Source organism: Notechis scutatus, chromosome 13, assembly GCF_049901735.1.
Source record: "Notechis scutatus isolate UNSWTSFEM ecotype Mainland chromosome 13, rNotScu1.2, whole genome shotgun sequence".
Classification (NCBI taxonomy): Eukaryota; Metazoa; Chordata; class Lepidosauria; order Squamata; family Elapidae; genus Notechis; species Notechis scutatus.
Genome location: NC_142021.1, coordinates 12,040,112 through 12,054,469, shown reverse-complemented (window position 1 = coordinate 12,054,469; position 14,358 = coordinate 12,040,112). Strand labels below are relative to the sequence as shown.

Sequence of the window (14,358 nt, the reverse complement as noted above, 5' to 3'; positions counted from 1 at the left end):
CCCTCCCATACCACCACCTCTTACAATATTAGACAACACAGTATCAACAGTAGAGACCTTCAAATTTCTAGGTTCTACTATATCACAAGTCCTAAAATGGACACCTAACATCAGAAACGTCATCAAAAAAGCACAACAAAGAATGTTCTTTCTGTGCTAATTCAGGAAGCTCAAACTGCCCAAGGAGCTGCTGATCCAGTTCTACAGAGGAAGGATTGACTCTATCTGTACCTCTATATTTGGTTCTTCAACCCATCAAGACAGACACAAACCTCAACGGATAGTTAGAACTGCAGAAAAAAACAATTCCTACCAACCTGCCTTCCATGGAGGACCTGCATACTGCACGAGTCAAAAAGAGGGCTGTGAAAATACCTACAGACCCCTCACATCCTGGACATAAACTATTTCAACTCCTACCCTCAAAACGACGCTATAGGGCTTTGCACATCAGAACAAGACACAAGGACAGGTTTTTTTCAAATGCCATCACTCTGCTAAACAACTAATTCCCACAACACTGTCAAATTAACTACTAAGACTGTATTACTATTCTTCTTCTCATCTTTACTAGTACCTATCTCTTCCCACCTATGGCTATATCCATGTTGCTTGTATCTTTACAACTTATATTCTTTTTATTGTTTCCTAGTATGATTTGATTGCTTATTAGTATCCTATGACTATCACCAAGTGTTGTATCTTACGATTCTTGACGAATATATTTTATTTTTTCTTTAAGTACATTGAGAGCATATGCATCAAAGACAAATTCCTTATGTGTCCAATCACATTGGCCAATAGAGAATTCTACTCTATTCTATAACCATCAAAATTTGCAGCCTTCCAATTGTTCAACAGCTTCATTTTTACCCATCCTTTTCATCATTTTTAAAGCCAAACATATCATTATCCAGCTCTTGACATCAACAGCATTTCCCTACAACTTCTAAAATATTATTCCCAGCTACAGTATCTCTGACCTGAGCTGCATTGCAAATAATTTCATAAGTTTCAGTTTCATCCTGTGTTGGAGACTTCTTGCTTAGCCTTTTTTCTTAGTTTTACAATTAACTTTTATTTCCATTAAAACCGCCTGCATTTTCTCTACCTCCGTGAACCATTTCCCTGTTTTCTTTGACCATTCTATATTACTGTCTTTCGAGGCACCTGGGAAAACGGACGCAGGCAATCAGAGGCAGCCATCCTGACCCCTTACCTGCATGGCTTTTATCTGCTGGGGCAGGATGGCCATGGACATGACCTGGGCAGAAATCTGTCCCGGAACAGTCTGGGCCTGGGAGACCATGGGCTGTTGAGGAAGCGACTGGGACGGGGCCTGGGCCACCTGCTGCTGCATCGATTGGGGGGGTGGCTGCTGCTGCGGCGGTTGTGGCTGCTGCTGCTGCTGCTGCTGCTGCTGCTGCTGTGCCTGAGCGGCCTGCTGCTGCAGTTGTTGCTGCATCTGAGCAATTCGCTGCAGTTGATGCTGCTGTTGCATCTGAAGTCAGAAGTGCAAGAGAAGGAAGTGTTACCAGGAAGACGGCAAGAGTAGCACAAAGGCCCCCTGGAAGGTCTGCTGTTGTGTGTTGGAGATTGTCAGCTGGTGCTCCATTCAAAATCCAAGAAAGGAATACTTAGACTCCATCAATCAGAGAAAAGATATCTTTTATTGGAAATCAAGTGGTTAGCAACAAAAGAATTCTGAATCTGAGAAAATGGGCGCGTAAATCACATATACAAAGTAATGGCAACGTTCCCACCCCCAATAGTTCAATTGGCTCATCCAATTAAAAGTTGTGTAGATCATCATGTGGGCATCTCCAGGTGGTGATGAGGCCTCTGTCCATTGACCTTGACATAGTTTGATAAAGGGTTGCAGCTGCACATAGCATAGGATAGAAACCTAAGCAAGAATGTACTCCCCCCCCCCACAGCTTATACAGTTCTGTTTTGTAACACCTCCAGCTCACTTCCCATAACCAAATCCCCCCCACCCCCGTTACTTATGACAGCCGAAAGATGCAAAGCAAAGGGAGAAAATCTTGAAAATCTGACATTCGGCCCTCCTGCAAAAGAGACGTTAGTCCTAGAAAAGATAAAAATAGAAGGTAACAGAAATTATACAGGTAACACCATAATACTATTTTTTTTAGGGTTTATCAGGATATTTAGTACGAAATGCCTTGATAAGCTTAGGAGCTCTAACGTCCTTCCCATTCACCCTTTCAGACTGGGAAGGAGGAAAATGTTTCCAAACAATCAAATATTGGAGTCGACCCCAAAGTCAACCTGGATTCCTTTTTCTGTAATGCAGGAGCAGATTCAAACAGCCAGCTATGAATAGGCTGTGATGACCCAAAGGGGCATGATACAAAGGCAACATAGTCACATAAGTAAGAAAAGTCCCTTTAGTACCTGCAACTTTTCCCCCAATGTCCGGGTTACCTTCAGTTGAAGAAAAAAAAACTCTCCCAAGAACAGTCTTTAAATGGAGGAAATTCAGTCCAAAAACAAAGTACATATAAACTGTAAATAAAAATCCACACAAACCACGCTGCAGTAATTAACTTGACAAGGCAGGAGAAGGAATTGCAGCCTTGAAAGCACAGCCAAATACACACAATTGGGAAGACGCCAGGAACCCAGGTAAGCCTTGATAATACCAGATAATTTATGATTTGCTCCCAACAGTTTGCTGTGTGCAACTTCCCTTTTTAAACACTGTGTTCCCAACTGCAGCTAATGAAGGGAATCAGGGCCCTTTCCTCCCCCGTAAGCCAGGCAACTCACGTTGCTCCCTTCTCCATTCCTCCCTGCGTGCCCTAGGATGAAGGGGGTGGGCCTGGATCTTCCTCCGAATTCCCTCTCCCTTGCTCTGCTCAGCTGGACTTTGCCCTTCCCCAGTTTCTTCCACAGCCAATGGAGTCCCACACTCCCTGTCAGCTGCTCGGCCTCCCCCTCCAAATCAGATTCCGACAGGGGCATGAAATGGGCCTCTCCTTCCCTTGGGCCCCCTGAGTGGAGCAGAGAAGACCCAGTCAGACGGAGGGTCTCAGGGGAGCCAGCCCAGCCCCTTCCCAGGATGACCACAGGAGCTGGCCTGGCCAGAGCCTTCCTGTCTGCTGCTGCTAGGCAAGAGAGAGAGAGAGGGTGACGTTGACACTTTTAGTCTCACCTGTTGCTGGCTTTGTTGATGCAGCTGCAACTTGAGCATTTGCTGCTGCTGCTGCTGCACCGCCTGCATTTGCTGCTGTGCAACTGCTGCTGCTTGCTGCTGCTGCTGCTGCTGCACCTGGGCCTGGAACTGCTGCTGCTGCTGCATTGCTGACTGCTGGGCCTGGAACTGCTGCTGCTGCTGCTGCTGCAGGGCAGCCTGTTGCTGTTGCTGCTGGAACTGCTGCTGCTGCTGCTGCTGCTGCGCAGCCATCTGCTGCAGCTGGAGCTGGGCTGAGGAGACAATCACAAGGGTCCCCATGCTGAAAGCACCCCAAGACCCACTTTGGAGGGAAAATCTCGGACTCTGCACACCTGGGACCCTCCGCCTGGGCTGCCGTCTCCTCCCTGGACCTCACAGTTTTTGGGTTTCCCAGAGGTAGGGAGAACGCTTGGCGAGAGAAGCAAAGGCTTTGATGGTGATGGGCAAAGGGGCAGCCTCACTCCTCTGCTGCCACAGGGACACCTTTACTTCCCCCGGAGTGTTGTCAGGTCCTTGTGCTTCACAAGGAGGACAGTTATACTGGCAGGCTTAGCAGCTTTGCTTTCAGCGGTGCTCACAAAGGGCTTCAATAAATATTCTTTATCGACAGAACCTGTGCATATGTCCAGAGAGGGAGAGGTTGAAAAAAGATCCCTTGGCACTCCTGAAATGGCCCAGCATCCCCGGAAGATGAAGCTAATCTCTCACCTAATAATGAATTACTCTCACTAATCCCAATTATGTCCTCCCTACTAAATAAGCAGAACTTCTCTAGAAAGCAGCTCAACACGTTGCAGTAGAAACTGCAGTTAGAAACCAAGGGATTTGAAATAACCTACATGTTTAGCTTCTGCTATGAACAGTTCTTTTAAGCTAGACACATATTTGAACTGGGTTGTTGTTTTTTTACCCTGCAACTGTATTCAGGAATGTAAAATGAGAGAACATACGTATAAAAAAATACCCTTCTCGGCCTTGTGGGTGGTCTTGTCTTCCTCAATCTCAGGGGTCTGGGGCTTTCAAGGATCTGTGCAGGATCATAGGAGTCCCTACCCCAAGTGCTCCTGTGGCCACATGCCCTGACTTTCCACATCCTCTCCAGTTCCTCCTTCAGGCCTTGGTCCATCTTTCTGAGGTTGTTACTACTTGGCACTGCTGCATCTGTCACCTCCGCTGTCTTCTGGTCTACTAGCAGGCTAGTACTTGTCTGCCTGCCTGGATCCGGTAGTCCCACAGGATCCTGGCCTTCTTGTTTTACACAACCTCCTGTGGGATCTCCACCCAGACTTGGGAAAGACTAGCCTATATTCCATACAGATGTTTCAGCTTTTTATTGCTCTCTGTGATTCACTTCGTATTTCATATTCAAGTGACCAACCGTTGTAAGTCAAGCTATGTTTTTTTTAATGGGCAGCTTTCTGGGACATTAGCCTCCCTGTCTTTACAAATGCAAAGGAGATTCTCATCCTGGAAGTGGCAGCTCTCTGGACAATGGAAAAACAAAATCAAGAGGAGGAGACAACAGCTATGAAGAAGAAGGTGCAAGCGGGCAGGGAGTTTGAACGAATGGAATAAAAGCCCCTCTTCCCTCACTCTGTTTGACTAACTTACATGTACTCGCCACTAGGGTGGATGAAATGAATTTAAAAAGATGCCACTCGGATTTTTACAACTCAGCAGCTCTCTGTTTCACGGAAACCTGTCTAAATGAGTCAACTGATGATAGCGGCTTGCCCATCCCAGGGTTTCAGATACAGAGGGCAGACAGAATTGCAGAAGCATCTGGTAAAAAGAGGGGGGGGGGGTCTCTGCTTTTATATCAACCACCGATGGGGTAAAAATTTAACTAAAGAAATCCTGCGATGTGTGATATGGACATTAATCATCGATTGCAACCCCTTTTATTCTCCACGGGGGTTTTCCACATTTATTCTATTTGCAAGGTACATCCCTCAACAAGCTTGCATAAACAATGCAGTAACAAACTCTAGCTGACCAGATTATGTGGGCTTGAGAGATGCCCAAACTCGCTCCTCATTGCATTAGGAGATTTCAGCAGTGCTAACTTAAGCCAAGATACTTTCAGCATGTCAACTGTCTTACTAGAGGCAAGTATAGATCACTGCTATGCAACACTAAAAGAGGCTTATGGGTCTTCACCACGAGCAGCTGTGGACACCCTGATCATTATACAAATCACCCTGTACCTGTTTATAGACGGAAACCATAAAACCATCAATTAAATCAGTGAAGTTTTGGACTGAGGAGGCATAGTTAAAGCTACAGGCTTGCCTTGACTGCACAGATTGGAACCTTTTTCCAAGATACCTCCGCAGACTTGGATGAACTCAGAGATACTGTAACATCATATGTCAGTTTTTGTGAAGACCTATGTGTGCTGGCCAGAAACCTGCGAATACACAGTAACAACAAGCATTGGTTCACAGCTAAACTCAAGCAGGAGAGAGGAAAGGAGAGAGAATGCTCTACAATCAGGCCAGAATGTATTCACAAGGGAGATCAGAAGAAAGAAGCTACTCTGAAAGGCTGAGGAATCAGCTCTCAACAAATGAACCAGCAAATGTGTGTGTGTTTGGGAGGCGGGGGGGATTTCACTAGTTACAGCAAACCTCCTTTCCATGCTGAAGGGAATCGACAACTGGCAGATGACCTGAATGTGTTTTACTATAGGTTTGAGAGGAAGCCACTGTCACCTATCTCCATCTCAGATACACCAACAATAGCCAAGCCTACAACTGACCCTAACCCTTTGACGCCCCCCTCCCCACACCTCTGGTGATCACAGAAAAAGATGTGTGAGATCTATTGCACAGATGAAGCCCTGGAAAAGCACCAGGTCCAGTCAAGGTAAATCACCCTTACTTGAAAGCTTGTGCTGACCAACTGGCCCTCATCTTCACTGGTATCTTTAATAAATCACTAGAGATATGTTATGTTCCTTCTTGCTTCAAATGCTCTACTACCATCCAGGTGCCAAAGAAATCCTCCCATCAAGGAGCTGAACAACTACAGACCATAGTTATGAAAATCTTTGAAAGGTTAGTGCTGGCCCACCCGAAAACCATCGCGGATCTACTGTTAAGACCCCTTGCAATTTGCCTACTGAGTGAATTGATGATGTTATTGGGGCTCTGCACTACATCCTACAACATCTTCAATCTCCAAGGATCTATACAAGGGTCCTTTTTGTTGACTTCAGCTCGGCATTCAATGCCATCATCCCAGATATTCTTGTAACTAAACTGATTAGCTAGCCATGCCTGACCACACTTACAAGTGGATCATAAATTTTGTAACAGATAGGAAGCAGCAAGTGAAGCTAGGCAAAAATCACATCACATAGAATTAGCACGGGGGTGGGGCAGGATTATGTGCTCTCCCCCCACTTCCCTCTCTTATACCAACGACTGTATCTCAAATGATCCCTCTGTTAAAGTACTGAAGTTTGTAGATGATACAACAGTGAATGGTCTCATTCAAAACAATGATGAATCTGCATATAGACAGGAAATTGAAGAACTAGCCTTATGGTGTGTCCGGAACAATCTTGAACTGAACACACTCAAAACACTAGAAAGTTAGTTTTTGGGAGAAGTCCTCCTGTTCTACCACCTCTTACAATTCTACAGACAGCATCAACAGTAGACACCTTCAAGTTTTTAGGTTCTATAATATCTCAAGACTTAAAATGGACACCTAACATCAAATATGTCATCAACAAAGCACAACAAATAATGTTCTTCCTGCACCAACTCAGGAAGCTCAGACTGCCCAAGGAGCTGCTGATAGAGGAATTATGGAGTCTGTCATCTGCACCTCTATGTCTTGTTTGGCACAGCAACCCAACAAGGCAGACACAGACTTCAACTGAGAGTTAGGACTGCAGAAAGAACAGCTGCAACCAGGCTGCTTTCCATTGAGGACCTGTATACTGCACAAGCGAGAAAATAACTACAGACCCCTCACATCCTTGACATAAACCGTTTCAACTTCTTCCCTCGACGCTATAGGGCATTGCATACCCAAACAACCTGTGTGTGTCTGTGCTTATATATACACAGAGTATATGTATGTACAGTTGTGCTCATAAGTTTACATATCCTGGCAGAATTTATGATTTCTTGGCCATTTTTCAGAGAATATGAATGATAACACAAAAACTTTTCTTTCACTCATGGTTAGCGGTTGGCTGAAGCCATTTATGATCAATCAACTGTGTTTACTCTTTTTAAATCATGATAACAGAAACTATCCAAATGAGCCTGATCAAAAGTTTACATACCCCAGTTTTTAATACGGTGTATTGCCCCCTTTAACATCAATGACAGCTGCAAGTCTTTTGTGGTATGTGTGGATGAAGCTCTTTATCTTCTGCCCAAAGCCTCCAGTTCCTGTAAATTCTTGGGCTGTCTTGCATGAACTGCACGTTTGAGATCTCCCCAAAGTGGCTCAATGATATTCAAGTCAGGTGACTGAGATGCCCACTCCAGAAACTTCACTTTATTCTGCTGTAGCCAATGACAGGTCGACTTGTCCTTCTGTTTAGGATCATTGTCATGTTGGAATGTCCAAATATGTCCAATGCACAGCTTCCGGGCCGATAAATGCAATTTTTCCTCCAGTGTATGTTGATAACATACTGCATTCATCTCGCCATCAATTCTGACCAAATTTCCTGTGCCTTTGTAGCTCACACATCCCCAAAACATCAGCGATCCACCTCCGTGTTTCACAGTAGGAATGGTGTACTTTTCATCATAGGCCTTGTTGACTCCTCTCCAAATGTAGCGTTTATGGTTGTGGCCAGAAAGCTCAATTTTGGTCTCATCACTCCAAATGGCTTTGTGCCAGAAGGTTTGAGGCTTGTCTCTGTGCTGTTTGGCATATTGTAAGCGCGATGCTTTGTGGCATTTGCGTAGTAATGGCTTTCTTCTTCTGGCGACTCGACCATGCAGCCCATCTTTCTTCCAATGCCTCCTTATTGTGCATCTTGAAACAGCCACACCACGTTTTCAGAGAGTCCTGTATTTCACCTGAAGTTATTTGTGGGTTTTTCTTTGCATCCTGAACAATTTTCCCAGCAGTTGTGGCAGAATTTTTGTGGATCTATCTAAACATGGTTTAGTTTCAACAGAACCCCTCATTTTCCATTTCTTGATTAGTGTTTGTCCACTGCTGATTGGCATTCTCAGTTCCTTGGATATCTTTTTATATCCCTTTCCTGTTTTATACAGTTCAACTACCTTTTCCCGCAGATCCTTTTACAATTCTTTTGCTTTCCCCATGACTCAGAAGCCAGAAACGTCAGTGCAGCACTGGATGAAAAATGCAAGAGTCTGTCAGGAGTCCAGGAACTCATTGACCTTTTATACACACACACTAATTACAAGCAAACAGAATAACAGGTGAGGATGGTTACCTTTAATATCCATTCAAACCCCTTTGTGCCAACCTGTGTGCATATTATCAGGCCAAAACCACCAGGGTGTGTAAACTTTTGATCAGGGTCATTTGGGTATCAGTTGTCATGATTTAAAAAGAGTAAACACAGTTGATTGATCATAAATGGCTTCAGCCAAACACTAACCATGAGTGAAAGAAAAGTTTTTGTGTTATCATTCATATTCTCTGAAAAATGGCCACGAAGTCATAAATTCTGCCAGGGTATGTACACTTATGAGCACAACTGTACATATATGTGTATGTCCACCTTAAATAAATGGCACCATACTATTTTGCTTAATCTATCTAAGCCAATAATTTCCCAGAGTTTTTCCCCTTCTCCATAATTCCTAACATCTTCATGCAATAATAATCAAAGTGCTACCTTGCTAATATTGGAATAGATTGTATTTAGCAGAGACCAAACCCCTCTATTGATCTGGAAAGAGACAGAAATTGTAATACAGCTGTCCTAATTAAGTTTCTCCTCTGAAAATGTTATCTGAACTCAGTTCTTTTTCAGGTGACGTGTAAGCCACAGCAGGGTATCACATCAATGCTTTTGGAGTCCTAGAATGAAGAGAGGGACTTGCCTTTGTGCTTAAAGAGACTCCTGCATTCCTCTACGGAAGTGAAGTGGCCGAGTTCTGGGGGAGGCCGCCCCCTCCCCCACTGCCAATCCCAACCCCGTCAGAGGGAGCCTCCCCGAAAGCCAGGGCCCTGCCCCGAACACTTACTCGGCTGGCTGCCGGCAGGGATGTTGGGGATGCCATGTCCAGGAGGCTGCTGCCCTGGGAGATTCATCTGCTGTCCCATGGGGGCCCCGAGCCCACTCATACCGGCCAGGGAGGCCCCCTGAGGACGGGAAGCCATCCCCATGGACCCTGGTCCTGCGGGAGGACCCCCCGTCAGGTTCTGCAGCGCATTCATTGGGTCTGGGGAGAAAAACAGGCAGGTGCATCTGCTCCGCCAACTCAGCGGAAGAGTCAGCCCCTGCCCCCCGTCTCAGACCCCCCACCCGTCTTCCGTGAAGCAGAGGTCTGATTCTGGGGACCCCGGCAGAGCCTGAAGGGCTGTCGGAATGCCTTTTCCCGAGGCCATTTCCTCTGGGCACCCAGCAGCCTTGGGCAGCCCAGGGGACCTGCCTCCTCAGCGAGAAAAGGCCCCGGGAGGAAGCGTCCCTGCAAAGGAAGGGGACGAAGAAGAGCGGCTCCTTACCGCTGACGGAGGCCAGAGACTTCTTGTTGTCTAGGAAAGAAAAACGGTAAGAGTTATACACACAGATTGAGGGAGCGACCCGACTGGGCCAACAAGGGCTTCTGCTGGGGAACATGGGTCTTTTTCCTTTAAGGCGGGAGTCCTTTTACATCTACAGCTGGAAATGCGGAAGGGGGGGGGGGGAGGCTGGAGCCCCTAAAGTCTTGGGCTCTTCCTCCAACGGGCTTCTAGGCCCCAAAGTGCCCTTTGCGACGATGTTTGGGGGCTCAGAGTTAATGGCAATATCCCTCATTTCCTGGAAAAAGAAAATTAGACCAACCGAAACGAGCTGAATAATTATATTACCGCTATTATTCCACAGGAACCTCAAAGGTAAAGAAGAGAATATCCCACCCCCTCACAGTTGCTGTAGTCCTTCAAAGAGGGGACTTGGCACAGTGGGCCTGGCTTTCTCGTCCCTCATTTTGAGCTCCCTCCCTTCCTTCCCTCCCTCCTTCCTTCCCTCCGTCCCTCCCTCCTTCCTTCCTTCCCTTTCTCCTTCCTTCCTTCCTTCCTTCCTTCCCTCCCTCCTTCCTTCCTTTCTTCCTATCTTCCTTCCTTCCTTCCTATCTTCCTTCTTCCCTTCCATCTTCCTTCCTTCCTTCCTTCCCTCCCTCCTTCCCTACGTCCCTCCTTCCTTCCTTCCTTCCTTCCTTCCCTCCCTCCTTCCCTACATCCCTCCTTCCTTCCTTCCTTCCCTACATCCCTCCTTCCCTACATCCCTCCTTCCTTCCTTCCTTCCTATCTTCCTTCCTTCCTATCTTCCTTCTTCCCTTCCATCTTCCTTTCCTTCCTTCCTTCCTTCCCTCCCTCCTTCCTTCCTTCCTTCCTTCCTTCCTATCTTCCTTCTTCCCTTCCATCTTCCTTCCTTTCCTTCCTTTCCTTCCTTCCTTCCCTCCCTCCCTCCCTACGTCCCTCCTTCCCTACGTCCCTCCTTCCTTCCTTCCTTCCCTCCCTTCCTCCCTCCTTCCTTCCTTCCTTCCCTCCCTCCCTCCTTCCTTCCTTCCCTCCCTCCTTCCTTCCTTCCCTCCCTCCCTCCCTCCCTCCAGCTCAGCATAACACAATTCTCCTTTGGGTTTCCGGGAACCGAGATCAGGCCCAACTACTGCTTTCTCAGCTGTTGGGAACCTGGCTCCAAATTCCAACTGCAGAAATGCTGGGTGGGGGTTAAGACTTGATGTGAGCTCCCCACTCTGGCTCCTTCCCACGCAGGGCCAAGGCAGCCAGGAAAAACGTCCTTAAGCCGATCCACAGAAACACCAAGGGCTACTTACGAATATCCCGGAAATGGATGATGAGCCTTGCCACGAGAGAGAGATATTCGTCCTAGAATTAGACAAGGGAAATGCACTGTGCAAGGCAGCAGGGGAGGCAGGCGAGGGCTGATGGGACTTCTTGTCCCATCCGGCTGGGCCTGCAGGCCTTTGTGGGGCAGGGGAGAAAGGCCCCAGGAGTGGGAGGGTGGCCCAGGCAGAAGCAGCCACCACCGGAGCCAAAGGGCTGGGTGGGTTCCGGGGATCTCTCCCTGGATCCAGTGGAACCCGGCTGTTGCTCTCCTATCTCCTCGATCCACGGGGCTCAGACACCTTCACAAACCCTCCCTGCGCTGCCTTGTGTGCCATGCGGTCCGGGACATCTCTGGCCCAAGAGCTGGGAGGGGCAGATCCCCCATTTACTTCAGGGTGCAGTGACGGAGGGGAAGCCGGCTCAGCTGGAGGAAGGGGGGGAGGGCGCAGCGTCCCTGCTCTGACCCTTCGGCTTCCCAGCCGCTTGCAGTCTCCCTGCTCCTAGTCCGGCACACTTCACCACTAGGACAGGCTTCCTTTGGGCCTGGGGGTGGGGAGGAGAACCTCCTCCCCTTAAGAAATTGCATTGCCAACATCCAAGCAGAGCCTCCTCTCCAGAAACATCCATCCCAGCCTACACAGACCTCCCCTTCCTCCGTGGCCCCAGGCCAAGAGCAGGATGCCCCCAGAGGGAACTCCTGTGTGGAGGCCGCCTCGTCTTTAGGGCCACCAACCAGCCAGCTTCTCCTTGCAAAGGGCCACCCTCCCACCTGTTCCCCCCCCCACCAGCAAGGAAAGGAACTTCTTACCCGCGTTTTGGCCTTCATGAAAACATGGTTTTCCATTTCTTTGCTGGTCTTAGTATGAGCCACGCCAGCCTTCCTCATGGCCTCTTCGCTGCAAGAAACAAGAGGCCGCTCAGCTTTGCAGGGGCTCCTGGGACAACCCCCCAATATTTAGGAATGGGCCTGGCGCTTCACTGGCTTCTCTTCAGGCCAGAAAACACTCTGAAAACAGCTTTGGATTTTGTTCATTCGTTTCCCCCCCAGGAAACTCCTGGGAAGATTGGTGGCCAAAGCCCTTCGCTGCCGGTCAGGGCTTGGATGTGAACCGAGGCGGCTCTTTCCTGAGTGGATGCTGGGCTTCTCCTACACCAGCCCCATTCGCTTCCCTGGTAGCACAGCCCGGGATCCAGACCCAGCCTGCTGCCTTGCAGAAGGAGGCTTCCTTGCCCAAAAGCAGCAGCAAGCAGCTGGGACAGCGCCAGGCATCGCAGTTGCACTCTTGCTCCCTTGGGCTACGAAGCCCCAGCATCCACCTTTTTTCACGGAGATAAAAGTCTTCTGTGGCAGGAGGAATTCTGGGTCAGGGCATCTCAGTGGGTCGGATTGGAGAGGGGGGTCAGAGGACCCCCCCCCCTCCCCCCATCAAAGCTGAGGATCCTGGACTCCTCCAGTTAGATGGAGGGCTTTACTGTGAGTGTCTTCATTTACCGTTTCAGGTTGTGGTTTCCATATACAACTAGGGCCAGCTTCGAAGGGCGGGAGACACAAATAGAGGCAAATTAACACAGGATCAGAAAGGCCCGTACAACTAAGCACAAAACCATTCAGACTTCGTGTCATAGTGGACGCATCAGGCTAGAAACGGAGAGGTGGCGAGTGCTAGTTCTGCCTGGGCCAGTCACTTTCTCTCAGCCCTACAAAGGAGGCAAACTCTTTCCAAGAAAACGGCAAGGATGAACCCAAGCAGTCTCAGAGAATCAGACATGGTGCAACAGAACGGGGGGAACCCATAAACATCAAAGGCTGGGATCACCTTGATTACTGCCACTGTTGTTTGCTGCTACAGGAGAAAATATTCTGTGTCGATTATGACAAATTTCAGGGGCTGCTTGGTTTGAATGGGGTCCCAGCAACTGAAGCAACCAAAGATGTAGCAGAAATGTGCTTTTCTTTTATGTGCTGCATCCGCTTCCCAGGGGAAATTAAAAACAAAAATCATTTTTTTTTTCCTGTTCTATGGTGGTAAGCCACCCAAACCAGCCTTTTTTGTGTTTTGAGGGGAATGTGAAAAATACCAGATGTTATTTATAAAAAAATAAACGGAGTCCTGACAGGTCTAACTCTTTCTTAGTATAGCCAGCTGAATAAGAAGCACTTGAGGGTCAAAATCATCTCATCTGCAAACAAATTTAAATGAAACATGCGTCTTCTCTCCCACTTTCACCCCACAAATCTGATTATAGCATCGGAGTTCTATTATTGCAATGCTTCTGTGGCTGGGCTGAACGATAAAGGCGACACAAGAGGCATCTGCTTTGGTGCCGCTTGAAATAGTGAAGGGACACGAATATCAGGGCTCTTGAACCAGAGCGGCATTTGGCCTATAAATATCCTCCATCGCCTTCAGAAAATGAAAGGCAAGGGGAGTTTTGCAAAAGGAACCCCAAAGCTTTGGGCACATCTAGGGACCAAACGGCCCGGGGAAGTTTAATCTGACTTCATTGTAAAACAGTCCTGCGGGGGGGGACGGACACAGACACCCCCCCCGGGGTTTGCACAGAAGCAGGAAGGAGCCTTTGGGTCCCCAGGAGACCCGGCCTAAAACGTGGCTGGCTGGGGGATCCTGGGAGGGAAGGCCGCCAGGCTTACAGGGCCCAGGTTGGAGACCCCCTGGCCCACCACACGATTTCCGGGCAAGAGTTTGCAACGGGCCGCCTTCCGTCCGCCTGCATTGGAGGTTATCCGGGCAGGCCTGCCTGCAAGGCCCCCACTTCCCACCTGGCCGGGGCTCTCCTGCAGGGAAGCCGCGGGGCGGGGGAGGGGGCGGCCCTCCCTGTCGGACCCCCCATCCGAGGGCGGGCGGTGGGGGGCTCTGCGTTGCCTCCCACCGGGGCCCGGCAGGCAGCTGTGTGGTGGCGGGCCAGCCGCCTTTCCCTCGGCCCAGAGGTGGGGCCACTCGGGGCTCCCCGAGCCGCTCCGCAGGCCGGGCCCAGCCCCCCACCGCCGGCCCCGCACTCACATCTGGCTGACCAGCTTCTGCCGGAAGTTGGCGCTGCGCCAATCGCTATCCTCCATCCCGCTGCTCCTGCCGCCGCCGCCGCCGCCACGGGCGCCCGAGCCAGAGCGCCTCCTCCTCCCTCCTCCTCCT

The 14,358-nt window shown here is 48.9% G+C and overlaps 1 protein-coding gene across 2 annotated transcripts in view; it reads right to left on the bottom strand.

The window, feature by feature from the left end:
- Nucleotides 1-14,353, bottom strand: part of MED15 (mediator complex subunit 15) — a 34,910-nt gene extending 20,557 nt beyond the window's left edge. For both annotated transcript variants that reach the window (XM_087943004.1, XM_087943003.1), the window contains exons 1-7: nt 14,230-14,353; nt 12,015-12,102; nt 11,194-11,245; nt 9,881-9,910; nt 9,400-9,597; nt 3,179-3,450; nt 1,220-1,501 (exon numbers count right to left, since the gene is read on the bottom strand). In XM_087943004.1, coding sequence (XP_087799130.1) covers nt 1,220-1,501; nt 3,179-3,450; nt 9,400-9,597; nt 9,881-9,910; nt 11,194-11,245; nt 12,015-12,102; nt 14,230-14,285 — 978 coding nt within the window. In that variant the 5' untranslated portion in view covers nt 14,286-14,353. The remainder of the gene's footprint in view (nt 1-1,219; nt 1,502-3,178; nt 3,451-9,399; nt 9,598-9,880; nt 9,911-11,193; nt 11,246-12,014; nt 12,103-14,229) is intronic.
- Nucleotides 14,354-14,358: the final 5 nt, after the last annotated feature.